Source organism: Perca fluviatilis, chromosome 11 (assembly GCF_010015445.1).
Source record: "Perca fluviatilis chromosome 11, GENO_Pfluv_1.0, whole genome shotgun sequence".
Taxonomy (NCBI): Eukaryota; Metazoa; Chordata; class Actinopteri; order Perciformes; family Percidae; genus Perca; species Perca fluviatilis.
The window spans coordinates 1,352,079-1,379,595 of NC_053122.1; the positions used below are offsets into that span (position 1 = coordinate 1,352,079).

Genomic DNA, 27,517 nt, shown 5'->3' on the forward strand with positions numbered 1-27,517 from the left:
GCAACTGAAATTAAAGGCTAAAGCAACGGTCAGATCTGGTGCCTGTGCATGGTGATATACGCATCTACAGCGTCGGCTGTTTTTTTTGCCAGCTTTCCTCCTGTTTTAGGAAGCAGCGACTGTATTGCGTTTTGCCTGTAAAACCGTGTCTGTGTTCTTCATATTTATGTAGAATTATAGTTTGCTCTCCTACGTATAACATGCGGCTCTGGTAGATGTTTGCAATTGGTCGTGCTGTGCAAACACGCCCTCTTTTATGTGAATGCGCGCGTTGCTGGATTGGGAAACCCTGAGTTGAATGAACTGATAACCAGCGTCGTAGTACAGGTTATGCGGGACCGCGGTTGTTAGGTTAGGTGAAGCCGGGTAGCTGAAAGAAATCCAGGGCATGTTGATCTTGATTCGTAGTACAGGCCTCTGGCCTGGGAACGCCTCAGGATCCCCCAGTCGGAGCTGGTTATCGTGGCTCAGGAAAGGGAAGTTTGGGGTCCCCTGCTGCGACTTGACCCTGGATAAGCGGACGAAGATGGATGGATGGAAATTTGTGGAGAACAGTCTGGAGATGAAGTTCCCAAAGTTTGGTGTCAATAGTAACAAAAATGTGGGAGTTTTGCAGTTTAAAAAAGAAAATACAGTGACGGACTTTGAAATTGCCACTGGGTAAAAGCAGAGCAAAGTTTCTGCCCTATTGGGGATATAGTTTGACATTGTAGCATGTACGGTTGATTTGTTATGAATTTTTAAAGTTTAGAATTGTAGATGGCTGCTGTAGCGTCACCATCAGGACTATCAGCACACAAATCACACTGATTACGTCTGGAACAGGACTGGACCTGTGGGCAAAGTTTGGTGATTTTTTTTCTGCATGGGAAAATGGACTTCTTAGGAAGAAGAAGATAATACTGGCCAAAAAGTAATAATAATAATATTTTGGTGTGAGCCATCAGCTGTAAATGTCAAGTTTATTGCAGAATGCAGTTACACATAAAACCATAAATACAGACATACAATCAAATGTAATCAAACACAAACTAACACGTTGGTTTCAACAGCTGACAGAAGAGAGGAGTGTTATCTTGGCCCAGATGAGGACAAACATTTTGTCCTCTCAACAACGACAGAGAGGAAGATTTGTGGCCTCACTAAACTTCAGAAGACAGAGAGAGGTGAAGTCCCTGTCCTTCTGGTGGACCCCATGGGACCTTATTTCAGAAAAACATACTGTGTACCGTTATCTCACATGCTGTTCTATCAGCATCTTTCTATCAGCCGGGAAGAGAAAGAAGGTGAGAGTAACGTTACCTACTGTAACACCCCCACAAAACTAAACTGACAAACATCCGATGTGTAATTCGTGGCTCAATTCAAACGTGATCTAAACATTGTGTGTCTCCCCGTTCACATTTGTGACTGAAATAAAGTCCCGTGGTGGACACAGGAAGGGGCTTTGCCTCTGTATCCAGATCAGATTGACTCGTCTTTTCTAGAGAACAATGACAACGAATCGTTAATAACCTCCCCTGTACCCTCCCCCCCCTCCTCCTCCTCCCCCTCCTCCTCCCCTGTACCCTCCTCCCCCCTCCTCCATACCCTCCTCCTCCTCTGTAGCCTCCCCCACCTCCTCCATACCCTCCTCCTCCTCCTCCTCTGTAACCGCCACCCCCTCTATAACCTCCTCCCCCATATCCCCTCCTCCCCCTGTACCCACCTCCCCCTCTGTACCCTCCTCCTCCTCCCCCCCATATCCCCCTCCTCCTCTGTAGCCGCCCCCTCCTCCTCGGTAGCCCCCGCTGCCGCCTCCATCCATGCGTGCCATCTTCGGAGGTCGGGGACCGTCACCCATCCTGTGCAGAGACAGAACGGAGAACCGTTGGTACACTGAATCTGGTGGAACTGACCTAAGTAGGCCAGTCAACGGATATTCTAATGTCGAATATACACTAGGGAATATACATGTGCTCGATTGAAGAACTTCTTAGTCGACTAACACTCATTCAATTGTATCGACTAATCCATTAGTTGATTTAATCGACAGATCTGTAAATCTGAGTTTCTCCACAAAGAGTCATGCTAAAAGCACCACTTTAATTCTTGTGTTTACCAGAGATGAGCTCGTACGTTTCTTGGAAATAAGTCATTCAGCATGAAAACAGCATCAGACATGACTAATGGAATAAAGAAACATACAGCTCCCGGTCTGTCGAGTCCAGCCGGTCGGGTAGAGTGTAGGCGTAATTGATGGCCTTAATTGATGCTTCTGTGGCGCTCAACAGGCATCACATTTACACACCACAGAACCAGCAGGATTTTAGAAGAGGTTGCTATTTAGCCAAAGATTTAGTATGTCACAGATCCCCCTATCAGTGCTGGCATTGACGCCAAGCGTCCCGTCCCGGCAGCGTGTGTCTGTGTCTGTGTCTGTGTGTGTGTGTGTGTGTGTGTGTCTGTGTGTGTGTGTGTGTGTGTGTGTGTGTACCTCTGGGTGTTGGCCATCAGGTTGAGTCCAGCAGCTGAAGGTTTGGATGTGAGTCTGATGAGGTTCAGCAGCTGCTGATTGGTCGGGTCCATCTGTCGGATGTATTCTGGGTCTTTGGTCACTTCCACCACCAGCGCCTCCAGTCCGGCCCGCAGGGCTGCGATGCCACCCGCCACCTCGTGAGGAATCCGCAGTTTGATCCTGCACACGTTATTGTCAAAGAAAGGTCATCACTCACTTCCTCGGGGACACTGAACTAGAGGTGTAACAATACATCCATCTGGATCGGTACATCCTTTCAATGATCCACGAGCCAATATTATCCATGCAAAGTGAAAATAAATAAATGTAACCAGGGCTTTAAATTGATAGGGCTGCCACCTCTTAGTCGATTAGTCGACTAATCGGTCGTTTTGGTCTTAGTCGACTAAGATTTCTTTAGTTGATTAGTCATTTTTTTATGCTTATTCATGCTTAATTACTTATTTCCAAGAAACTTCTGAGCACATTTATGGTAAACACAAGATTTAAAGTGGTGCTTTTGCAGGATTAATTGTGGAGAAACTCAGTTTTACAGATGGTTAATTAACTACATTTATCTTGTGCTTTTCTAGTCTTAACCACCTCTCAATTCAATCAACTAATCGATTAGTCGACAAAATTGTATAAGTGTTAGTCGACTAAGAATTTCTTTAGTCGAGGACAGCTACTGCTAACCCACCAAATGCAGGTAAAAATTAACTTTGGGTGACACTGTGTCAATGTGGTCATGTACGGTTTCTTATCCATGTTCTACTGTCTGTTTTATATGTTTTAATGTTTTGTGTGTTGCATGTTATGTGGTTGTCTACAAAGTTTTAAGGATGTCCAGCCTCTACCTAGTTTACCTACAGGTACCAATAAAGTAACCTGACCGGACTGTAAAGCTACGAGCCAAGTTGGCTGGCGATGAATGAAGCAAACAACATGCGTCTGTTTGAATCGGCCAGCTGCAGGAACGATGCGACAAGTCAGGAATTTGGACGGTTCTGTGTGTGTACGTTTGGCTTGGAAACCCACTCTTAATCTGGCAACACTGCCTGTAGCACTAATCCTACACTTCCCATGAACACTATGTCGTGATGTGTCGTACAACCGCTGGCTACGTGCCTAGCGTGTGTGGTGTCATTGCGAGCTACACTGAAACAGAGAAAATGAACCCGAATGGCGCAAAAATTTAAATCAGTTAGGAAAAACAAAAAACTAAAATGTGGCTAGTGGAAAGTTTGATTGGCTGGTAACTTTAAAAATCTACTAGCCATGTGATCGAAAAATTGAATTTAAAGCCCTGAATGCAACTGTGTTGATTAGCTTTCTATCAACTCATTTTCCAAAGGACATCCATTAATATAAAAAAAAGTAACACACTAAGGACCCTATCTATCACCCAGTGTAAAGCCCGACGCAAGTTTCTTTGCTAGTAGACTGACCCAGTTGTCAGTTTCCCGTCCAGTGCCCATGTCGTTTAAACAGCAAATGCACCTGCTCCCATCTGTTAGATCGTTAAAATAGGACCCTAAAGCTTTAAGACTGAGCAGAGTAACAGATATCTCCAGCTCTACGTCAGACTGTAGCGTGTGGATTCTCACCAGTCATCCAGCTCCACGATTTCTCCGTCAGAGCTGATCTTCTTGCAGGCGAACAGCAGCAGCTGCAGAGGACTGACCAGAGTCATCCCTTTAGCCGAGATCGCTCGGGTCCGAATCTGAAACACACAAACATGTTCAACAACAACACGGCTGTTTGCTCATCAACACACACCGCATTTTCCACGAGAGCTGGAAAATGTATATATATAGTTGGGGGGGACACAAGACTTTCACCCAGGAAATGTGTGTTCCTTGGGAGTGTTTTAATCCAAACCACGACCTTTTTCCTAAACTCAACCACTCGCTTCGATGCCAAAACTTAACTTTCGTCGCCGCATTACAGTAAAAACACACCGGGCACGTAAGCCCCGCGAGGCGTAGATATGTGCCTGATCCATTCATACAGATGTGCATTTCTCCATGCCATCCTTCTCCTCTCAACTCTCTCTCCAATAGAAAGACGAAAAACTGTGGTAATTGTAGCCTATATGTGGCTGTCTCTGTGTGTGTGTGTGTGTGTGTGTCTCTGTTACTACGAAGGAGCTTGCTACAGTTATGCTACATTCACGAGACAATGGGACATTAATGTTTGTTACTCAGCAAAGTGGAAATAGGGGCAAGGTTGCGCGACTAAAGTTAAAATAAAGTGAACTTTTAAGACGAGGAACGAGAAGCGTATTGCCTGTATGTGTGAAAACAGCTTTGTTTTGGGGCTGCCCCCCCCAAAACAATGGTAGGAGAAACACTTCTTTATTTAGTTGTTCCCTGCTCTAATAATTCCCTGCTCGGATGGGCTCTTCTTACCTTCTCGCTGAAGACGAAGAAGGGCGAGGGGTAGGTCATGTCGTGGCTGCTGAAGGGGCAGTTAACGGAGGACTTGTGGATGAGGGCGTTGCGCCCCTCGGTGGTTAGGATCTTCCTCTTCTCTTTGTGGAAGCACACGTTGGGGTAGGAGCCGTAGGTCAGCAGAGAAACCACCACGTCCAGGCTGTTGTCCGGTCCGACCGTGTTGAACATCTGAGTCAGCAGACACTCTGACGGGGAGAGGGGGGGGGACGCATGAGGACAGATTATTTAACCTTAAGAGAACCGGCCCCCGCTACATTTCCACAGAAGGTTGTTGTTAATCACGCAGGAGGACAGATTATTTAACCTTAAGAGAACCGGCCCCCGCTACATTTCCACAGGAGGTTGTTGTTAACATGATTCTGTTTAAAATGATCTAAGATAAAAACCACAACAGCTAGAGCGTTCTTTCTTTAATTCTGACTAAAGTCTGACTCAAGCCCATCACAGCTAGAGTGTTGTTTCTTTCTGCACTGTGTCATCATTTTGCATTTTTATGTGGTTGTTTTCTGTCTCTATGTGGTCACTTTGACTTTCATTTTAATAGTTTTGTCTTGCTAGATTGCTTATAGACGTCATATCTGGAAAGAGGCCGCCATGGGTGTCTTTAACAAGAAAGCACGTTGATGAGAGAGAGAGGGATATACTCGTTCCACAACTTCAAATAAGTCTGCCTGGCCTTTATAATGCTACGGTTTCTGTCTTTCACGTCATCACATACGCTCGTGATGATGTCATCACATTACGTGGCGCCCGGTGCAAAACTACGTGACACTACTTCTACTGCAGATGAAACGCTTTTACACCCGGCCAGGTTTCTAATTTAGAAATGTTTTTGATCAATGTTTTGTGTTTATTTTGTAAAAATCTGATAAAAACATACGATTTTTGTATATTTATTTTAAAATTTATGACACATTTTCAATACTTTTATTAATTATTATGGGTCATTGACTTGCATAACCTTTTAGTTTATGCTGTACTGTTATTTAGGGATATGAAGAATTTGAAGATACTCCAGGAAAGGACATCACAAAAAGCAAACATAGGACAGAGATGCTTCAACAGGCACAATGTTTCTGCTGAGGTGCGTTCAGGTACCTTCAGGGAATCCAGAGTTGACCAGGATCTCCTTCAGCTGGACTTTGGCCTCCCAGGTCATCCTCAGAGTCGACATGTTGAGACGTTTGTGTTCACAGAAACGAATTTCTGCGTCCTCGCCGCTAATCCTGAACAGGAACACAAAAACACACGGGGTTCATGAATGTACACAAAAACAGAAAAATAGGGTCCAAAAAACGGTAGTTACCCTTTAACATCGGTCTTCTTCACCTAGTAGTTGGCACATTACAGTCTGTTTGTCATGGCTTGACCCTAACACTAAGGCTGGCTGCACACTGCCTGCCTGGTGTGAGTGTGGCGTGTCTGTTGCGTGTCAGTTGTGTGGCGGCTGCGTGGCGTTTTCTACGTCTTTACCCACCAGAAAGGTGTCTGATGCGGCGCTGCTGCTGCTAGCCTTGTCTGGACACATGGATGTTTCCCATTGATAGGGTTGATAGTAGTATACTTCATGTTAAATATAAATATATACTGATTAGATTACTGCAAAGACAACGTCGGCAGTATTGACGGCACAATAGGCTCCAGAATATTTCATTCTGTATTGACAGGTGACATATTAGAAAATCGATAATTATTCATTGTTATTTTTTTAAACTACACATTTATATCTGCATTTATGTCCAAACCTAGAGACTTTCAAACATCAAAATGTCATTTATTAATATTTATACCATGGTCTGGGTGAATACTCGATTCTGATTAGCTAGCTTGTCTTGTTGTTCAACATACTGTCAAATTATTTTTACTGATTGCCAACTGTACACAATGTTATTGACTTTGGATCTTGCTAGCATAGCGTTAGCTTTCTGGCACGTAGCTAAACTGAAGGGTTCTATCAGCTGAGCGGACTATATAAATATCTCCGGTTGCTAAGGGAGGCAAGTCGTATCTAAGGTCCTTCCTAATTCCTGGTGGAGACAACAACGTTTGCATTGCATAAGAACCTGATGGATGGGAATGATTGTTCCAGGTATTAGTCAAACCGTCAGGCGTAACCAGGGAAACCGAGTTATTATTTGGATAAACTTTAGATTTCGATTGTAAAACTAATTAAAATATGAACTAATGTTTTAAAAATGTGTTATTTGGCAAGTGACCATGGTATAAGCGGGTTAATGCCCTTCGAGGTGTCCATTGTCAGGTATTAATGGACTTCGGTTCACGCCTCGCCGTCGTCCATTAATACCTGACAGTGGACACCTCGTCGGGCATTAACCCTTACGTATTTGTGTCTAAATGACATACAGTACAGGCCAAAAGTTTGGACACACCTTCTCATTCAATGTGTTTCCTTTTTATTTTCATGACTATTTACATTGTAGATTCTCCCTGAAGGCATCAAAACTATGAATGAACACATATGGAATTATGTACTTAACAAAAAAGTGTGAAATAACTGAAAACATGTCTTATATTTTAGATTCTTCAAAGTAGCCACCCTTTGCTTTTTGTGATAACTCTGCAAACCCTTGGTGTTCTCTCAATGAGCTTCATGAGGTAGTCACCTGAAATGGTTTTACCTTCACAGGTGTGCTTTGTCAGGGTTCATTAGTGGAATTTTTTCCCTTATTAATAAAAAAGCAAAGGGTGGCTACTTTGAAGAATCTAAAATATAAGACATGTTTTCAGTTATTTCACACTTTTTTGTTAAGTACATAATTCCATATGTGTTCATTCATAGTTTTGATGCCTTCAGTGAGAATCTACAATGTAAATAGTCATGAAAATAAAAAGGAAACGCATTGAATGAGAAGGTGTGTCCAAACTTTTGGCCTGTACTGTATAAACATCTTTAATACGCTTGCGTGTCGCATGATAAATAGGCGTCGGTCCTATTTCTAGGCATGGGCGCGTTTTCGGCATGGCTCGAGCCGTGCCTGAGACGTAGGTGTTATGCAGGCAGTGTGCACGCTCTAACCTGTTACCATGGGAGCCAAAATAAAAACGGACACGCCACGCAGCCAGTGTGCAGGAGGCCTAGCCCTTCACAGGGACTTTCTTCTGATCTGTAGTGAACTAACCAGAGCCAGAGTGAAAACACACAACGTTACACGGACCTGACGTCGTCCCAGGCCTGGAAGACGGACAGCAGAGCCACGTGGTCCGAGAAGCGGCTGCCGGAGAAGTTCCTGTGCACGAAGCCGAGACGTTTGCCCTCGCTGATGAAAGGCTCGGGGAAACAGGAGGCGGCTGAGATGGTGCACATGGCATCTCCAACACTACAGGGAGACACAGGGTTATTATCAGAAGGTTAACAGGATGGCAGGGGATTGATCTGATGGAAGAGGAGGAGAAGAGGAAGGGAGAGAAACTGACTGGAAGATGCAGCCCATGATCATCATCTTCCCCAGTCGTGGCTCGATGGGCAGCTTAGCCAGAATCCTCCCCAGAGGAGTCAGTTCATCGTTAGTGTCCAGGGCGTCCAGCTCTGAGAGAGACACACACACACAGAGAGAGAGAGAGAGAGAGAGAGAGAGAGAGAGAGAGAGAGAGAGAGAGAGAGACACATTAAAATGTCAGTAATGGAGAACCATAACAATTCTGTAATGTGTACAAACAGATATAGGTTTCGTCTGTTGTTTTTCCATATCCACTTTAGATGAAAACATGATCACTAAAGCCTCGACGGCTGCAGCTTTTCAGATAATGTACGGTTACCAGACCCAAATTTAGACCAAAAGCATGGTAATTTTGGGAGATGGTATCGCTGCCATCTTTTCACCGGCCACCCAAGTTGTTTTTTTTAGCGGGGAAGTCCTACTTCTCGAATCTTCACTACTTTACCGGTAGTCTCTTTCGGCAATAGATGTCGTACAGAAGGAACAAGAAGCGAGAGAACAGCAGAAGAGATCAACGAAATGGCAGAGTTTGAAGTTAGCATCGAACGCGGCAGTAAGTCGCTCAATTTCAAAAGGTCCCCCGTACATATTCAAGCCTGAATACACAGAGCAGTTTCTGTGTGCGTGTCTCTGAGTTTGTGTGTGTCTGAGTTTCTATGTGTGTCTCTGAATTTGTGTGTGTGTGTGTGTGTCTGAGTTTGTGTGTGTGTCTCTGATTTTGTGTGCATGTCTTTCAGTTTGTGTGTGCGCATCTCTGAGTTTGTGTGCATGTCTTTCAGTTTGTGTGTGTCTCTGAGTTTGTGTGTGCATGTCTTTCAGTTTGTGTGTGTGTGTGTGTCTCAGAGTTTGTGTGCATGTCTTTCAGTTTGTGTGTGTGTGTGTGTCTCTGAGTTTCTATATGTGAGTTTTTGTGTGTGTGTGTCTGTGCATGTCTGAGTTTTTGTGTGTGTGTGTGTGTCTGTGTGTGTGTCTCTGAGTGTGTGTGTGTGTCTCTGAGTTTGTGTGTGTGTGTGTGTGTCTCTGAGTGTGTGCGTCTCTGAGTGTGTGTGTGTCTGAGTTTCTATATGTGTGTCTCTGAGTTTCTTTGTGTGTGTGTCTCTGAGTTTCTATATGTGTGTCTCTGTGTTTCTTTGTGTGTGTCTGAGTTTCTATATGTGTGTCTCTGAGTTTCTTTGTGTGTGTCTCTGAGTTTCTTTGTGTGTGTGTCTCTGAGTTTCTTTGTGTGTGTGTCTCTGAGTTTCTATATGTGTGTCTCTGAGTTTCTTTGTGTGTGTGTCTCTGAGTTTCTATATGTGTGTCTCCGAGTTTCTTTGTGTGTGTCTGAGTTTCTATATGTGTGTCTCTGAGTTTCTTTGTGTGTGTCTGAGTTTCTATATGTGTGTCTCTGAGTTTCTATATGTGTGTCTCCGAGTTTCTTTGTGTGTGTCTCTGAGTTTCTATATGTGTGTCTCTGAGTTTCTTTGTGTGTGTGTCTCTGAGTTTCTATATGTGTGTCTCTGAGTTTCTTTGTGTGTGTGTGTGTCTGAGTTTCTATATGTGTGTCTCTGAGTTTCTTTGTGTGTGTGTGTCTCTGAGTTTCTATATGTGTGTCTCTGAGTTTCTTTGTGTGTGTCTGAGTTTCTATATGTGTGTCTCTGAGTTTCTTTGTGTGTGTGTGTGTCTGAGTTTCTATATGTGTGTCTCTGAGTTTCTTTGTGTGTGTGTCTCGGAGTTTCTTTGTGTGTGTGTGTCTCTGAGTTTGTGTGTGTGTGTCTCTGAGTTTCTTTGTGTGTGTGTGTCTGAGTTTCTATATGTGTGTCTCTGAGTTTCTTTGTGTGTGTCTCTGAGTTGTGTACCTCTCAGAGTGTGTTCGGCCTCGATGACGGCGTCCAGCGGCGGTGGCTCGATGGCCTTGGACAGGAAGTGTCCGATGGCGCCGAGTCTCAGCAGTTTGATGCTCAGAGCGACTTCATGCAGCGGCGTCCTGAAGATCTCTGGAGTCATGTGAGTCTCCAGCCTGCAGAGACACAAAACACACAAACACACATCTGTTGGACACGACGGTCTGACGCAGACTGAGGAGATGTGGCGAGGTGTAGCGGGGGAAGTCCTACTTCTCGAATCGAGCGCGGCTGCAGAGGTGGAAGCAGAATCCGGCTCGCACTCGGCCGGCTCGGCCTTTCCTCTGCTCCAGGTTGGTTTTGGAGGCCCAGACGGTGGCGTAGTTGGTCATGTTGTTGTGGGAGGTGAAGAGCTTCACCTTCTGCCTGTCAGGACAACAGACACACCAAAAATAAAACAGTGAAGCCAACACTAAAGCTCCTTAAAGCTGTATTCTCTCTAACTTCCAGCAGGGGGAGACTCCTTAAAGCTGTATTCTCTCTAACTTCCAGCAGGGGGAGACTCCTTAAAGCTGCTTTCTCTCTAACGTCCAGCAGGGGGAGACTCCTTAAAGCTGCTTTCTCTCTAACGTCCAGCAGGGGGAGACTCCTTAAAGCTGTATTCTCTCTAACGTCCAGCAGGGGAGACTCCTTAAAGCTGCATTCTCTCTAACGTCCAGCAGGGGGAGACTCCTTAAAGCTGTATTCTCTCTAACGTCCAGCAGGGGGAGACTCCTTAAAGCTGCATTCTCTCTAACGTCCAGCAGGGGGAGACTCCTTAAAGCTGCATTCTCTCTAACTTCCAGCAGGGGGAGACTCCTTAAAGCTGCATTCTCTCTAACTTCCAGCAGGGGGAGACTCCTTAAAGCTGCATTCTCTCTAACTTCCAGCAGGGGAGACTACTTAAAGCTGCATTCTCTATAACTTCCAGCAGGGGAGACTCCTTAAAGCTGCATTCTCTCTAACTTCCAGCAGGGGAGACTCCTTAAAGCTGCTTTCTCTCTAACGTCCAGCAGGGGGGAGACTACTTAAAGCTGCATTCTCTCTAACTTCCAGCAGGGAGAGTCTCCTTAAAGCTGCATTCTCTCTAACTTCCAGCAGGGGGAGACTCCTTAAAGCTGCTTTCTCTCTAACTTCCAGCAGGGGGAGACTCCTTAAAGCTGCATTCTCTCTAACTTCCAGCAGGGGGAGACTCCACTGGCTCCAAAAACAAGTTTCCGTGTGTTGACTGTAAAACTTTGACTGGCACCTCAGAGAATAAAACAAAAAGATATAATAGTTGCACACAAAAGCCATCAAGATGGAGAAGGATAAATTTCCAAACTCGGGGCTTGAAAACGGCAGTCCTCAAACCAATATGTGTAGTTACTGCTGCTACGTCCGTTAAGTCTGTGGTCAGAAGAGTTGGATGTTTAAACTGGGACGTAAAGTCAAACTCTGACAGTCCGACAGACTTACTTGCAGGAGTCGATGACGTAGACGACGTCGTTGATGGTGATGCTCGTCTCTGCGATGTTGGTGGACAGAATTACCTGCAGATTAAACACATTTTCATCACCATGTTTAAATCACAACAACGGTTTCCCTCTAACTAACTAAAGCCTGAACGATGCCGGATTATTTAATAGGAAATGTAAACAGAGAGACGCAGCGGAGCTGAAAACAAAGGCAGTTTTTTGGTGCTATAACTGCTTTGTGCAAACATACATATTTAAAATATCAATATGTTAATATGGACACAGATTAGTTCGGCTACTGGAACTAACGCTGTCCAAGTCAAATATTTAGCAAATAAAAGTTGAATATTTTGAGAGAAAAAAGTCGAACATTTTGAGAAAAAAAGCTAATTATTTGAGGAAAAAAATAACTTTGAATATTTTAGGAGGAAAAAGTTGGATATGTGATGTCAGACTTGTTAAAGCGTAACTCTCGCCAATATGTAACCTAGGGTCTTCTTTTGAATTTTTGGGTCAAATGGCCATTTGAATGGGAGAGCTAGGGGCACTACTATGATCGCATCAAAATCACTATTTTTAAAACACTAAGAAGGCTCGACATAACATGAGACTTTGCTCCAAGTATCAGCAGGGGCTCTGCACCTTAATGAAAGCATTGACAACATTGTTTGTGTTCACAGAGTTTACTTAAAAAAAGGTTTTGAACAACTCACGTTAGCAGTTGTTGTTTCCGCTCGCCGCTATCTCGCCAGTCAAAACGAGTCGCTCTCCGAATGCAACGTAACAGAGAGGAGAGTAGGGCTGGGACGGTTACCGCAATACCGCGGTCACGTGACGCCTACCGCGGGTCTGAGCTCGTCACCGTCATCGCCGCAAAAAAGCATTGGCCTGCACGTGTGCACGGCCACGTTGTGTTTAATGACATGGATTGTGTCTGATGATATCGTGTCTTACATGGATTCAAGGTTTTCTAAACTAAACTTATCAAAAGATGGAGCAAAACCGACCTTTGGCGAGTTGGGGAGTGCAATGTTCCATGACACATAACAACATACACGGGCAGGGCTGGGTGTCGTTCAGAATCTTTCCATCCGGGGCCAATTTCAATACCTCAGTTTCGATACAGATTCCTAACGAAATGACTTTTTTCGATACAATATGTTTTAAAATCCATTTCAACATCAACAAAAATACATTAAACACAAAGCTTTTATTTTCCACCTTAATTGTGAATCAAAACAGTTATCAGAATTTAAAAATTCTGGTAAAACTGCTCACTCAGAGTAACATTAATAAAGTTGCCTTGCCTTGCAAGCTCAGCCTGTCAGTCAGTCATCAGGGCAGAGAAACCACCGTTGTGGCCGCTTGTAAGAGGAAGTGGAACGTCAACAGCACTGCGACTGCTGTCGGCTCGCCATTAATATCACCTCGCCATTAATATCCATAGATTAATATCATATCGCAGCAAACGCTGTCTGGGTCAAGTTATGAAAAACTGTAACCACACATGAAACCAACCGTGACTCTCTGTGACTTCAACAACACTGCAGACAGTTTACTCTGTCCACACCTCTCCGTGTGTGTGTGTGTGTGTGTGAGTGTGTGAGTGTGTGTGTGTGTGTGTGTGTGTGTGTGTGTGTGTGTGTGTGTGTGTGTGTGTGTGTGTGTGTGTGTGTGTGTGTGTGTGTGTGTGTGTGTGTGTGTGTGTGTGTGTCGGAGCTCCGCTCTGTGTCAGTATGCAGAGAGGACAGATGAGCTTGCACTTACGCGCTCAGACGCTTTTGGAACTGAAATTTGGCACCGAAAGATAAAGAATTTTTCGATACTCATAGGACTGGAGTATTTTTTTTGATACCATAAAAGTATCGACGTTCGGTACCCAGCCCTATACACGGGAGGGAAGGCAAAGACATCTCTCCGTTCTCAGCTGAGGTAGACACATTAACATTACAGCTGCAGGGTTTACCGTTGCACATTAGCCCAGCAGCTAGCAGAGTGTCCTTCAGTTTATAGCTTTATCTCGATAAAACAGCACGGTTGAATTTCAGCCTGCGTGCACGTTTTCGTAGCCTAAAGGTGCTGACACACACGGCTGATTATCGGTCGTAGGACAGTCTGGCGAGGTCAGTGACGTGAGTCTGTTGGTGTGTCCCGTGCCGTCGGCGTTCATTTTGGCCGACCTGACATGTTCAGTCAGCGGCAGGACAGTCGGGACTCACCAGGAGATGGGGAGCAGGATGAGGTGACTAGAGTCTCTCAAAATCTGATGAAAATCTTTTAAACTGACCTTTGTTGAGCTGAAATGAAGACAGATTCAGCAACTGTATGGCCTATTTCTCTCTTAAAATGTTTTCAGAAACAACAAAAAATAGCTATTTTGAGGCTAGCATAAAAAGTGCCCCTAGCACTCCCATTCAAAAGGCCATTTGACCGAAAAACTAGAATACGGTCAATCTTAAAAGTGGCGTTTCCGTCCTAAATATGCTTTTACGCTTTTAAGTTTGACTCGGGTACATTCACAAAAAGACCCTAGGTTGCATTTTGGCGAGAGTTACACGCTTTAATATGGATGCACATTTAGTTCTGCTGCTGGAGTTAAAACTCTTGTGTGGACAGAGATGGTTAAAAATGAAAAGGTAGCAGTGTAGTTGTTCTTTCTGTGAGCGAGTTTAACACGTGTGGGGAAAGTGGTTTCTAATCTTTTAGCCTCTGACCTTCCTGATGTTGTCGGGAACCGGTTCAAACACCATCCTCTGCTCCTCTCGGGGGATCTGTGAGTGGAGCGGCAGGATTCGGTACCGGTTACTTCCTGGAAACAAATCACACATAAAGAAAAAGATCAAGAAAAACAAAAGCAGAAAGAAGATAACCCTCCTGTTGTCCTCGGGTCAAATTTGACCCATTTAAAAAAAAAAAAAAATGTTTTAACCAATAATAAAATATATAATAAAAAAATAAAAATAAAGTGGATTGTTCCCTACAATGCAGATGAAAAACAAATTATAAAAACGCTGAAAAAGATTTACAAAAATGTTGGAAAAAGCCCACAAAAACATCAAAGGCGCAGATAAAAAGAAATCAACAAGAACATTGTGTAACAAAATTTTAAAAAGTGGAGAAAAATGACAAAAACATCAGGGGGAAAGCGACAAAAGGGTTGAAAAAGACGAGCAAAACGTTTGAATTTTAAAGTTGCACGGGAAGACAACACAAGGGTAAAAAAAAACGGTTGAGGCTAGATTGGATACAGCTACGGCAGTTGTTTTTTTTTTATTTGTCATACATGCCCAGGGACTACAGGAGGAAATTAGCAGTTGTTGCTATAACCTGGCCCAACACATATTCTATTGTTTAACAAGTTTGATGTTAGTTTGTGCATTGTCCCAGTTTCAAATAAATCAATTTCCATTCCATTCAATTGTTTTTTTAGGGCCCGACCGCCGACAGAGGCGAAGGCCCTATTGAAACTGAAGGAATTATTAGTAAGGCAAATGAATTGCCTTTTTGAGGGGCTTAACATATTCAAAAACTCACCAAATTTGGCGGTCGCATCAAGTCTGGTGAAAATGTACGTATTTTAAGGGTTTCTGGAATAGGCGCACAAAAATGGCTTGCTAGCGCCCCCTAGAAAGTTAAAAAAAATTGAGCCCCTGCAGTGCGTTTAACGTAGACTCACGAAACTTGGTACACATATGTAACATGTCAAGATGTACAAAAAACTTAATTGGAGCCATACCCTAAACCCAACAGGAAGTCTGCCATTTTGATTTCAAAGTTCGAAATTAGTGTGATTTTGGCCATGTAATCGAATTGAGGATTTGGAGAATCGTGACGACCCTATATGACTCATGAAGCTGGATGTGGAGAATGAACTGTGAGCGGTTATAAACGTGACTATTTCTTCAGAGTCGCTACCGTTGCCGTGCCAACGTACCAAAGTGCGGGTTGGTCTCCAGGTGTCTCTGCATGGAGTAGATGAGGTTCCAGCCGGGCAGGAAGATCAGAACGGCGCCGGCTACCTGCAGCGTCTCGATGTACCTCAGCAGAGCCTCCACCAGCTCGAAGGACGTCTCCTTCTCGCTGATCTGAGCCATCGAACGCTTCGTCTCCGCCGAGTAGTCCGGCCCGCAGATCTGATTACAGTTCGTCTGCACACACACAGGAAGAAGAGAAACAACTCACACTCTGGACTCCACTTTTTTAACAAACATTAGCTGTGTTAGGATAAGCGGACAAAGATGGATGGTAGGGGTGGGGGAAAAAAATCGATACAGCATAGTATCGCGATATTTTTCGTGGCGTTACTGTATCGATACTCAGACGCCAAGTATCGATCTTTTATAACATATGTGTTGGTCAGTTTGTTTGCTTGACAATCCCATTTCGTAGCAATATAATTGAAGTGAGATGAACAAACAGAGAAATGTATCTTTTTAGATAAGATGTTGACAAAATTGTCCTTTTGGGGACATCATTTGAAATGGAAAAGTTGGAAAAATGTAATACATTGCAATATATCGCAGAATATTGCAATATGTTTAAAATTGCAATAATATCGTATCGTGACCTAAGTATCGGGATGATATCGTATCGTGAGGTCTCTGGTGATTCCCACCCCTAATGGATGGATGGATTAGCTGTGTTGGAAACCGTTCCCTCATTCACTCACTCACTATTTACTATATCAGGGGCTCTCAAAGTCCAGACCAAGCTCTGCACCCGGTTGAATATACACAAAAGATAGACAAAAACATTTAAAAAAAGTTTTTAAAGAAACGCTGAAAAAAGTTACGGAAAAAAAGCATAAAAAAACTCCTTCCTTTTACTACATGAAGCTGGAAAAAAGTTACCGTTGGGTCTGGGATGTAACGGTATGAAAATGTAACCTCACGGTTATAGTGACCAAAAGTATCACGGTTTTCGGTATTACTGCGGTATTTTTTAAAAGTGTGTTCAATGCCTTTAGCAGCAACTTTTTTCCTGCACGTTCTGCAGCTAACGTTAGCCTACCGTTAGCCACACTAGTAACTGGATTAAAACACGGCTAAAATGCTGACTGCTAAACAGTGTAGTGTGACTGTATTTCACTATAGGATTCCAACAGCGGGACGTCAAACAGTCTGCAGCTAAAGATATGAGCTAAAAGACACAAACTAGCACTATGGTCACTGCTGTTGTCTGAAAAACAAAACAGACGGGACTAAATGTTGCGTTACTGGTAAACCTTGTGACGACTTATGACCGACTGCTACCTGTTGTAGAGTTTTCCTCACGTTACTCTGTCCTCTGTGACTGCCTACATCTAGAAACTAAGCTGCGTGGTGCAGAAAACAACTCTGATTGGCTCATGGAGGTTCGTGATCGTGGTTAAAATTTGATTAATTGTGCAGCCCTACGTTATAGGCTACGCCAGGGATCGTCAACGTTTTTTAAGCCAAGGACCCCTTAACTGAAAGAGAGTTGGATCAGGGACCCCCTACTACATATATTGTATAAAATGAAGTTGCATAATAAACTGGGCCTACAATAACGTGTATGGCGGCCTAAAGCCTTTGTACATACCTTTTTAGTAGGGATGTAACGATGCACTCCGAGCCGGTTGAAAATCGATGAAAATATGTGACGATTTGTGTCGGTTGAGATGTTAAAAGAATCGCGATACACATTTTAAACAGCAGGGGGCACTGAAGCAGTAGCCTATATTCTGACCTCGCTTTACAGGCGTGACAGCAGCGAACAAGCCGTAGCTTTTAACAGAAGCAAAAATGGCGGCGGCAAGTGTAGATGACGTTGATATTGAGGATGCCCCAAACTCATTAAAATCGGACGTGTGGCGGCATTTTGGCTTTCCGAAGACTAAAAATGAAAAAGGTGAGGTGGTAACGGACAAAACAAAAACTGTGTGCAGATACTGCAAGAAGATGTTAATATACACCAATAGCACAACAAACATGATGCAGCATACAAACCGTCACCACAGTGAGAAGCTCCAGTCACCGCCGTCTGCACGTAAAAACCTGTTAGTGGGCCAAACCACACTGACCGGCGGATTTGCAGCCCCGCTCGCGGCGACGAGTGCGAGAGCCAAAGAGATCACAAGGTGTATCGGCGTTTTCATGGCAAAAGATATGAGGTCGTTTTGTCGTAGAAAATGAAGGATTTAAGCTACTTGTCAACAAATTGGAGCCCAAATACACCATCCCATCACGCCCCCACTTTAGCCAGACTGTCATGCCAGCGCTTTACAGGGAAACAAAATCTAAGGTAATTGAGACCCTCAGAAAAGCATATAGTGTATCAATTACAACCGACGGCTGGACCTCCAGGGCTACCCAGAGTTATCGTACGGTCACAGCCCATGTGATAACCAGTGAGTGGGAGATGGTTAAAGAAATGTGCAGCATTTTGTCCGAGTGAGAATAAAATAATAAAAGGAAACTTTTTCATTTATCTTTCTTAAATCTCATTTTGTACAAAAAAAATCGTGATAAAATCGTATCGTGAAACCAGCATCGTGAATCGTCTTGCATCGCGAGTTCAGTGAATCGTTACATGCCTACTTTTTAGTGCATAAAATAGTAAGCTATTAAAATAATTGTTGGCATGACATTATACATTTTTTTAAGTTTTAATGTACATGTGGCACAGTGAATCCTTAGGATGAACTGGATCTGTGGATAGCCTTAGTGACATCCTTACCTATAGGCCAGTAAGCTTATCAGTGGGGATTTATATTCACTAATAATATGTTGGATTCATGTTAAGACATTACATTTTTGAAAAAAAAAAACATTCAAAAATTGACAATAATTTGAAGGCCCCCGTGCAGTGACTCTGAAGATCTCTGGGCTACGCAGTGCGCCTGACTAAGAAACACACATTGTAGGCTACGCAGTGCGCCTGCACGGCAACTTCAGGAGACTCGGATGAAGCTGGGAAGGATTAAACACACGGTTTCCACACCGTGGTAATCCACCGTGATAATAATGATATTTTAAATGAAAATGCTAAATGTTATCGTCAACATTTTTATCCTGGTTTACCGTTACACCGGTAATCGTTACATCCCTAGTTGGGTCACGAATGTACCAAATCGCTACAAAAGCTGACCAGGAAAACTGAGAACTCAGGGTTCAATAAGTGTTTCCCTGATGGCACCGGGGAAAGTTTTGTGAAAAAAATCAGAGATTCTTTTTTGTAGGCCATATCGCACAGCCCTACTGTGCAGAGAGAGTTTTCTTTACAGTGGCAGCAGAAGAAAGGTTGCTTACATCATCCTCTCCTCCTCCTCCTTCCTCGTCTTTATCCTTCCTCTTGCGGTCCATCGGCGGAGGGACGAAGTTGGTCATCTGGATGGAATCCTCCAGGAAATACTCTGTTTTTAATGCAAAGAATGAGTTACAACCAGGGCTTAAATTGGCAAATCTCTCTCTCTCGTCTCTCCCTTTCTTGCTTCACCAGTATTGCCAAACTCTCTCTTCCCAAAACTACAGACAAACACACACGTTAGACTAACACTAGGGGTGGTACGGTTCATGAAAAAACATCTGAGCCGCACGGTTCGACGCATGTGCAATGTGTCCTCGTTCCTGTCAGCTGCCCGTATGAGACAGTGTGTTTCCCTTTCGCGCAAAAGCAGAAGGTGTGGACAAGTTACCAATAAAACGTAGAGCGAAAGACCGTGCAAAACATTTCAGACCGTCCTGCCAACCTGTATACATTTTAACATCAATGTACGCTGTAACTTTTTTCCCCCACTCTAAACGCAGCTGAAGCGCAGCCCTGCTGTTTCAATCCTATCGGCTCTGCAGCGGGCGGGGCCACTACGTTCCCCCCGCGACTGACGCACGCACACACACAAACACACAAGTTGGATGCAGGAAAAAACAGAGAGGAGACGTACACAAGGACCTAAATTGAGGACAGCTACGCTCGTTATTGTAAGTGCAATGATAAGTTAAAGTCCAATAAATACTTTATCAAACCGTATAAATGTGTCCCAGACAGGCCAGGTAACACTGTAGGCTAAAGATCAACCAGCCACTGACAGACATGTTCAAATTTGATTTATTCAATAAAGTATTATTTTTTGTCTTAAATCCACCAACTATTTTCATATTATACCAACATTTGCAGCATCCTGAGCCTTTTTGGTAAGGTTACTTGGAAAACTCAGCCAGAGTAGTTTTATTCTTTCCTTATTATTTTTTAAATGATATAATGCTTTTTTATGTTTAACGTATTCTGACTTATTCAAAAGACGGAGCTTTAAGAGTTCCTCTCTTTTTCTTTTAAAGGTATAACATTTTTGTAAGAGCTACACTGAAGTTGGCAGTATGATAAATGCAAGTTATTTCAATTGATATTCTGTAATAATTCAATCTTCGTGTGCTAAATAGGCACATAAGTTCCTGTAGATGGCAATACATATTCTACTTTTTTTGCTAAATAAATGAAAAGCTTGTTGAAATCATCACAGTCTTCCCTCTTGCTGTATCAACATCTCACCTCGCTTTCCTCAGAGATGGTCCCAATAATGGGCATAAAGTCAAATTCAGTTTGTGCCTGATTCCAGATATAACTATTATTTAATAATGTATCCTTTATTGTGGATAATTAAGCTATATATATATATATATATATATATATATATATATATATATATATATATATATATATATATATATATATATATATATAAAAAATACGGTTAAGTATATTTCTGGGTGTTAAAAATTAAAAAAAATAACAAAACCCGCCGAGAACCGAAAACCGTGACCATAAAACCGTGATATGAACCGAACTGTGGGTTTTGTAAACGCCGTACCACCTTTAACTAACACACAAAACCACACACACACCGCAGCACGCACACGCACACAGAAAAAAACACACACACGTTAGACTAACACACACACACGTAACTAACACACACACACACACCTTAGCTAACACACACACACACACACACACACACACACGTTAGACTAACACACACACACACACACACACACACACACACACACACACACACACACACACACACACACACACACACACACACACACACACACGTACGCACTTAACGAGTTTATCTTCACAACAAACAAGCCTCCCCGGAGCTAACAACGCCATACTGGGAGCTGTGAAAAGTAAAGGTGAAATACAAGAATAGAAGGTGAGAGATGTGGGAGGTACCTTGGACAGAGAAGGTGAGAGATGTTGGACAGAGAAGGTGAGGGATGTGGGAGGTACCTTGGACAGAGAAGGTGAGAGATGTGGGAGGTACCTTGGACAGAGAAGGTGAGAGATGTGGGAGGTACCTTGGACAGAGAAGGTGAGAGATGTGGGAGGTACCTTGGACAGAGAAGGTGAGGGATGTGGGAGGTACCTTGGACAGAGAAGGTGAGGGATGTGGGAGGTACCTTGGACAGAGAAGGTGAGGGATGTGGGAGGTACCTTGGACAGAGAAGTGTGAGGGATTGGGAGGTACCTTGGACAGAGAAGGTGAGGGATGGGAGGTACCTTGGACAGAGAAGGTGAGAGATGTGGGAGGTACCTTGGACAGAGAAGGTGAGAGATGTGGGAGGTACCTTGGACAGAGAAGGTGAGAGATGTGGGAGGTACCTTGGACAGAGAAGGTGAGGGATGTGGGAGGTACCTTGGACAGTTTATTTGAGGAATCTGCGACCTCCCATAGATAGAAGAAGGTGAGGGATGTGGGAGGTACCTTGGACAGAGAAGGTGAGGGATGTGGGAGGTACCTTGGACAGAGAAGGTGAGGGATGTGGGAGGTACCTTGGACAGAGAAGTTGAGAGATGTGGGAGGTACCTTGGACAGAGAAAGTGAGAGATGTGGAGGTACCTTGGACAGAGAAGGTGAGAGATGTTGGACAGAGAAGGTGAGAGATGTGGGAGGTACCTTGGACAGAGAAGGTGAGAGATGTGGGAGGTACCTTGGACAGAGAAGGTGAGAATGTGGGAGGTACCTTGGACAGAGAAGTAAGATGTGGGAGGTACCTTGGACAGAGAAGGTGAAGATGTGGGAGGTACCTTGGACAGAGAATGAGAGAGATGTTGGACAAAGAAGGTGAGATATGGGAGGTACCTTGGACAGAGAAGGTGAAGATGTGGGAGGTACCTTGGACAGAGAAGGTGAAGATGTGGGAGGTAACCTTGGACAGAGAAGGTGAGAGATGTGGGAGGTACTTGGACAAGAAGGTGAGAGATGTGGGAGGTACCTTGGACAGAGAAGGTGAGGGATGTGGGAGGTACCTTGGACAGAGAAGGTAGAGAGATGTGGGAGGTACCTTGGACAGAGAAGGTGAGGGATGTGGGAGGTACCGCGGACAGAGAAGGTGAGAGATGTGGGAGGTACCTTGGACAGAGAAGGTAGAGATGTGGGAAGTACCTTGGACAGAGAAGGTGAGAGATGTGGGAGGTACCTTGGACAGAGAAGGTGAGAGATGTGGGAGGTACCTTGGACAGAGAAGGTGGGAGATGTGGGAGGTACCTTGGACAGAGAAGGTGAGGGATGTGGGAGGTACCTTGGACAGAGAAGGTGAGAGATGTGGGAGGTACCTTGGACAGAGAAGGTGAGAGATGTGGGAGGTACCTTGGACAGAGAAGGTGAGAGATGTGGGAGGTACCTTGGACAGAGAAGGTGAGGGATGTGGGAGGTACCTTGGACAGAGAAGGTGAGAGATGTGGGAGGTACCTTGGACAGAGAAGGTGAGAGATGTGGGAGGTACCTTGGACAGAGAAGGTGAGAGATGTGGGAGGTACCTTGGACAGAGAAGGTGAGAGATGTGGGAGGTACCTTGGACAGAGAAGGTGAGAGATGTGGGAGGTACCTTGGACAGAGAAGGTGCGTCCGAACACCTCGATGATGGGAGCGTTGAAGAAGTATTCTTTAAACATGGTGGTGTCGATGGTGGCCGACATGAGGATGACGCGGACCTCCGGGTAAGCCTGGATCACGTCTCGGAGGACCACCATCAGGAAGTCAGTCTACACACACACACACACACACACACACACACACACACACACACACACACACACACACACACACACACACACACACACACACACACACACACACACACACACACACACACAGGGTCAGACAACACACAACACTTTAACAGTAGGGCTGGGTACCAAATTCAACACTTTTTAGGCACCGAAATAATTGCCTCCTTTGTATCGAGTATCGAAAAAAGCCTCGTCATTCAATACCATACTTCAACAACTAAGAATCTCATCAGGGTCAGTGAGCCAATCAGCACGTAGCATGCTTCTACCAAGATCTAATAATGTTTGGGATTGGCTGTCTAAAGTTACACAGAGAGAAACACAACTAAAAGATTTGTGCCGTAATGTTGTAATTTCTTTTTTGTTAAAATGGATTTTATCAAATCTGTATCAAAAAAAGTTCTGTTCAGGAAGCTGTATCGATGTCACGGTATTGGAACCGATATGGAAACGTTTTGGGATCTGTGTAACGTGTGAACTCACGTTGATGTCTCTCTCGTGGATCTCATCAACGATAACGTGACTGATGCCTCGGATTCCTGCTTCAAGCTTCCGCAGCAAGACGCCTGAAACAAAAAACACACACACATCAATATCCTGCCCACACACACGCACAAAGAGACACACACACACACACACACACACACACACACATCCATCAATATCCTGCCCACACACACACACATCAATATCCTGCCCACACACACGCACAAAGAGACACACACACACACACACACACACACACACACACACACACACATCCATCAATATCCTGCCCACACACACGCACAAAGAGACACACACACACACATCAATATCCTGCCGACACACAGAGACACACACACGCAACCAACACACATATCACTATCCTGCTGACACACAAAGAGACACACACGCGCACAAAGAGACACACACACAACCAACACACATATCAATATCCTGCCGACACACAAAGAGACACACACACACACACACACAGACACACACACAAACACACACACACAAAGAGAGACACACACACACAAAGATTTCATCTGTGTAAATGGGTGAAAACATTTTTGTTTGTTGTTGTAATGCACATTTGTGCCACAAGAGGCTGAAGTGCGACACACACACACACACACACACACACACACACACACACACACACACACACACACACACACACACACACACACACACACACACACACACACACACACACACACACACACACACACACACACACACACACACACACACACACACACACACACACACACTCATTTGAGTCACTATAAATCTTCAGCCCAGTATCGATCCTTTCCTATCTCGATGATAATCCGGTTTAAATCGTAACCCCTGGTGAGAATCGGCGCTGCCGTTGGGAGTCTGTTTACGTACCGACGGTGCAGAAGAGGACGCTGGCGTGCGGCCGAGGCAGGATGGACTCAAAGCGGACGCTGTAGCCGCAGCTCTTCCCGATGTCCTCGGCTCTCTCGTAGGCGACTCGCTCGGCCACCGACACGGCGCTGATCCTTCTGGGCTGCAGGGAGGAAACAGGAAACACACATCAACGGGCAGCTGAGCGTCAGTCAACGGTCATCTCAGCTGGTGGAAGAAGTATTCAGGCATTTCCCCAAAAGTTTGTCTTAATGCTTATGTGTTGTTGATGCGTTCTAATGTGTGTCTATATGCACTTTCACCTGTGTCTACTGCGTATGGTCCTTGGGTTATGTTTTTCTCATGCCATCAACCTGCCAGTTGTCATAATCTGGAATAGTGGTTGTGTCATTTTACTTGTCTATTAGGGGTGGGGGGGGGGAAATCGATACAGCATAGTATCGCAATATTTTCTGTGGCAATAATGTATCGATACTCAGACGCCAAGTATGGATCTTTTATGATATATGTGTTGGTCAGTCTGTCTGCTTGACAATCTGATTTTGCAGCAATACAATTGAAGTGAGATGAACAAACAGAGAAATGGATCTTTTTAGGTAAAACAAATGAATAAAACTTGTAACTTGGCTGTTTGTTTTCGGCCTGGTTCCGTTACCTGGGTGACCACGATGTTGCAGTCGGAGGCTTTGCCTCTCTTAATGAAGCTGTCCAGGATGTACTGAGGGACCTGGGTGGTTTTACCGCAGCCCGTGGCTCCTCTGATGATCACTACGGCGTTGTTCTCCACGGCGGCCATGATCTCCTCCTCAAACTGTTTGACTGGCAGCTGCTCGCGCTCCCCCAGGATCTGAAACACATCCACAGATCAGCGTTAAAGAACCTGACCCTAACCCTTCACACAGCACCAGCTTTAGGACCTAAAACATCCACAGATCAGCGTTAAAGAACCTGACCCTAACCCTTCACACAGCACCAGCTTTAGGACCTAAAACATCCACAGATCAGCGTTAAAGAACCTGACCCTAACCCTTCACACAGCACCAGCTTTAGGACCTAAAACATCCACAGATCAGCGTTAAAGAACCTGACCCTAACCCTTCACACAGCACCAGCTTTAAGACCTAAAACATCCACAGATCAGCGTTAAAGAACCTGACCCTAACCCTTCACACAGCACCAGCTTTAGGACCTAAAACATCCACAGATCAGCGTTAAAGAACCTGACCCTAACCCTTCACACAGCACCAGCTTTAAGACCTAAAACATCCACAGATCAGCGTTAAAGAACCTGACCCTAACCCTTCACACAGCACCAGCTTTAAGACCTAAAACATCCACAGATCAGCGTTAAAGAACCTGACCCTAACCCTTCACACAGCACCAGCTTTAAGACCTAAAACATCCACAGATCACAGTAAGTTTTTTTTCTACTTCGGTCAGCAAGTGAAATAGTTATTATATAAGTCAATATTTAAAAAACTTAGAAAAACAGTCACAATTTGATAAAACAAAAGAACAAAGGTTAGAAAAAAATTCTAAATAGTAAAAGAAAAAAGCATCAAAAGCGTCCACTTAATTCCTGATTGGCCAACGGCACATTTAAATCAAATCATTTAACAGATAACAACGTCATTTATGATACGAGGATGTTCCATCGGGTGGCTGGGATGTTGTATTTACTTTCCCCCGGCCCCGAGTGTTGAACTCTGACATCATTAATACATTGATGCCCAAATACTTTAATATAAAGGGAATATAAGTTAAGTTGTTTATAGCTGCACAAAATGTACATTTCGTAGTCATTACGGTTTAGTTTTTACATCCATCCATCCATCCATCGTCAACCACTTATCCTGCGCACAGGGTCGTGGGGGGGCTGGAGCCAATCCCAGCATACGTAGTTATACATATACTTATATATATACATAGTTTTTACAGAACTTTAAAAATAAAAGGAGAATAAGAATGAGAAGCAAAACGCCTGAAACACAAAACACACACATCAATATCCTGCCGACACACACACACACATTCGCGCGCGCACACACACACACACACACACACACACACACACACACACACACACACACACACACACACATTCGCGCGCACACACACACACACACACACACACACACACAACAAATATAAATTGAACCTTAAAGGCAGCACTAAAATAAGAACGACAGTTACATTTTAAAGTGCAGTTTTCTGCTGATATTTTCTTTCAACCAACACAAAAAGTCTGAGTGTGTTTTTGCGATGTGTCGCAGCCTTTCGGGATGTGTTTATTGAGCCAGGTGATATCGCGATGACGCTAACAAACCGATACGTTGTGCAGCCTTAAACCAGACTCACCTTCTGCAGGTTTTCATCGTGTTCCAGCTGGTGCATCAGCTCGTCGTGCAGCTCGCCACTGATCTGCTCCGGCGTGCACTGCAGAGGACACGGAGAAATATATCTCAGGGTTATGACATCACACTCACTCAGCGTAGTGCTGGAATTCAATACTTATTTTCCTTTGTAAAACATGAACAAACACAAACAATAAACGACACAGAACTTTCTTTTACGGCCCCGTTCGACAGCAAGTCATAACGGAAAAATAACTTAAATAAACTCCTTTAAAGCAGATTTTCTTCAGAGATAAATTAAGTATCAGATCGGTGCATAAACGCCAGTACTCGCCGATACAGATACCACTGTTTTAGGCTGAATCTGGGGCTTTTCATCCATAACATTGGAACAGCCATCTTCTAACCATCTTCTACATACTGGGAACTATATTCTCAGAAGGTGAAGCACTGCTACTTCTGCTACTTGGGCGGAGTGAATTGCTTGCAGCACCTGAGAAGACCCGTGGTGAGGCGCAGAGAGTAGCAGTGCTTCTTCTTCTGAGAATATAGTTCCCAGTGTGTATACGGTTAGAAGATGGCTGTGTGTCATGTGACCTTGTTATTTGTTCACACTGTGACTCTACAAATCACAACATGGAAATAGGAACATGTTGGCGTTATTTTGTCACTTATGGGGAGCAGTAGGCTAGATGGAACCGGTTACCTCCAGGATCTGTGCTAAACTAGGCTAGATGGAGCTGGTTACCTCCAGGATCTGTGCTAAACTAGGCTAGATGGAGCTGGTTACCTCCAGGATCTGTGCTAAGCTAGGCTAGATGGAGCTGGTTACCTCCAGGATCTGTGCTAAGCTAGGCTAGATGGAGCTGGTTACCTCCAGGATCTGTGCTAAACTAGGCTAGATGGAGCTGGTTACCTCCAGGATCTGTGCTAAACTAGGCTAGATGGAACCGGTTACCTCCAGGATCTGTGCTAAGCTAGGCTAGATGGAACCGGTTACCTCCAGGATCTGTGCT

The 27,517-nt window shown here is 44.2% G+C and overlaps 1 protein-coding gene and 1 long non-coding RNA gene across 3 annotated transcripts in view; both read right to left on the bottom strand.

Annotated features, from left to right (window-relative positions):
- Positions 1 to 943: 943 nt before the first annotated feature.
- dhx9 (DEAH (Asp-Glu-Ala-His) box helicase 9) overlaps positions 944 to 27,517 on the bottom strand; it is a 37,517-nt gene continuing 10,943 nt past the window's right edge. Inside the window, 20 exon segments of the mRNA XM_039816052.1 lie at positions 944 to 1,582; positions 1,584 to 1,736; positions 1,739 to 1,844; positions 2,477 to 2,677; positions 4,105 to 4,220; positions 4,909 to 5,138; positions 6,052 to 6,179; positions 8,130 to 8,291; positions 8,389 to 8,500; positions 10,247 to 10,407; positions 10,505 to 10,657; positions 11,729 to 11,802; positions 14,442 to 14,536; positions 15,662 to 15,875; positions 18,999 to 19,102; positions 22,581 to 22,737; positions 23,248 to 23,330; positions 24,148 to 24,289; positions 24,803 to 24,994; positions 26,506 to 26,583. Of these exon segments, the coding sequence (XP_039671986.1) occupies positions 1,508 to 1,582; positions 1,584 to 1,736; positions 1,739 to 1,844; positions 2,477 to 2,677; positions 4,105 to 4,220; positions 4,909 to 5,138; positions 6,052 to 6,179; positions 8,130 to 8,291; positions 8,389 to 8,500; positions 10,247 to 10,407; positions 10,505 to 10,657; positions 11,729 to 11,802; positions 14,442 to 14,536; positions 15,662 to 15,875; positions 18,999 to 19,102; positions 22,581 to 22,737; positions 23,248 to 23,330; positions 24,148 to 24,289; positions 24,803 to 24,994; positions 26,506 to 26,583 (2,736 nt within the window). The 3' untranslated portion in view covers positions 944 to 1,507.
- LOC120568021 lies at positions 20,777 to 21,547 on the bottom strand. 2 transcript variants are annotated; one of them, XR_005640649.1, is made up of 3 exons: positions 21,458 to 21,547; positions 21,253 to 21,388; positions 20,777 to 21,084 (listed from the first exon to the last, which is right to left on the bottom strand). It is a non-coding gene; the product is annotated as an uncharacterized LOC120568021 (long non-coding RNA). The 2 variants fall into 2 exon arrangements; XR_005640650.1 differs by having other exon boundaries at positions 20,901 to 20,925.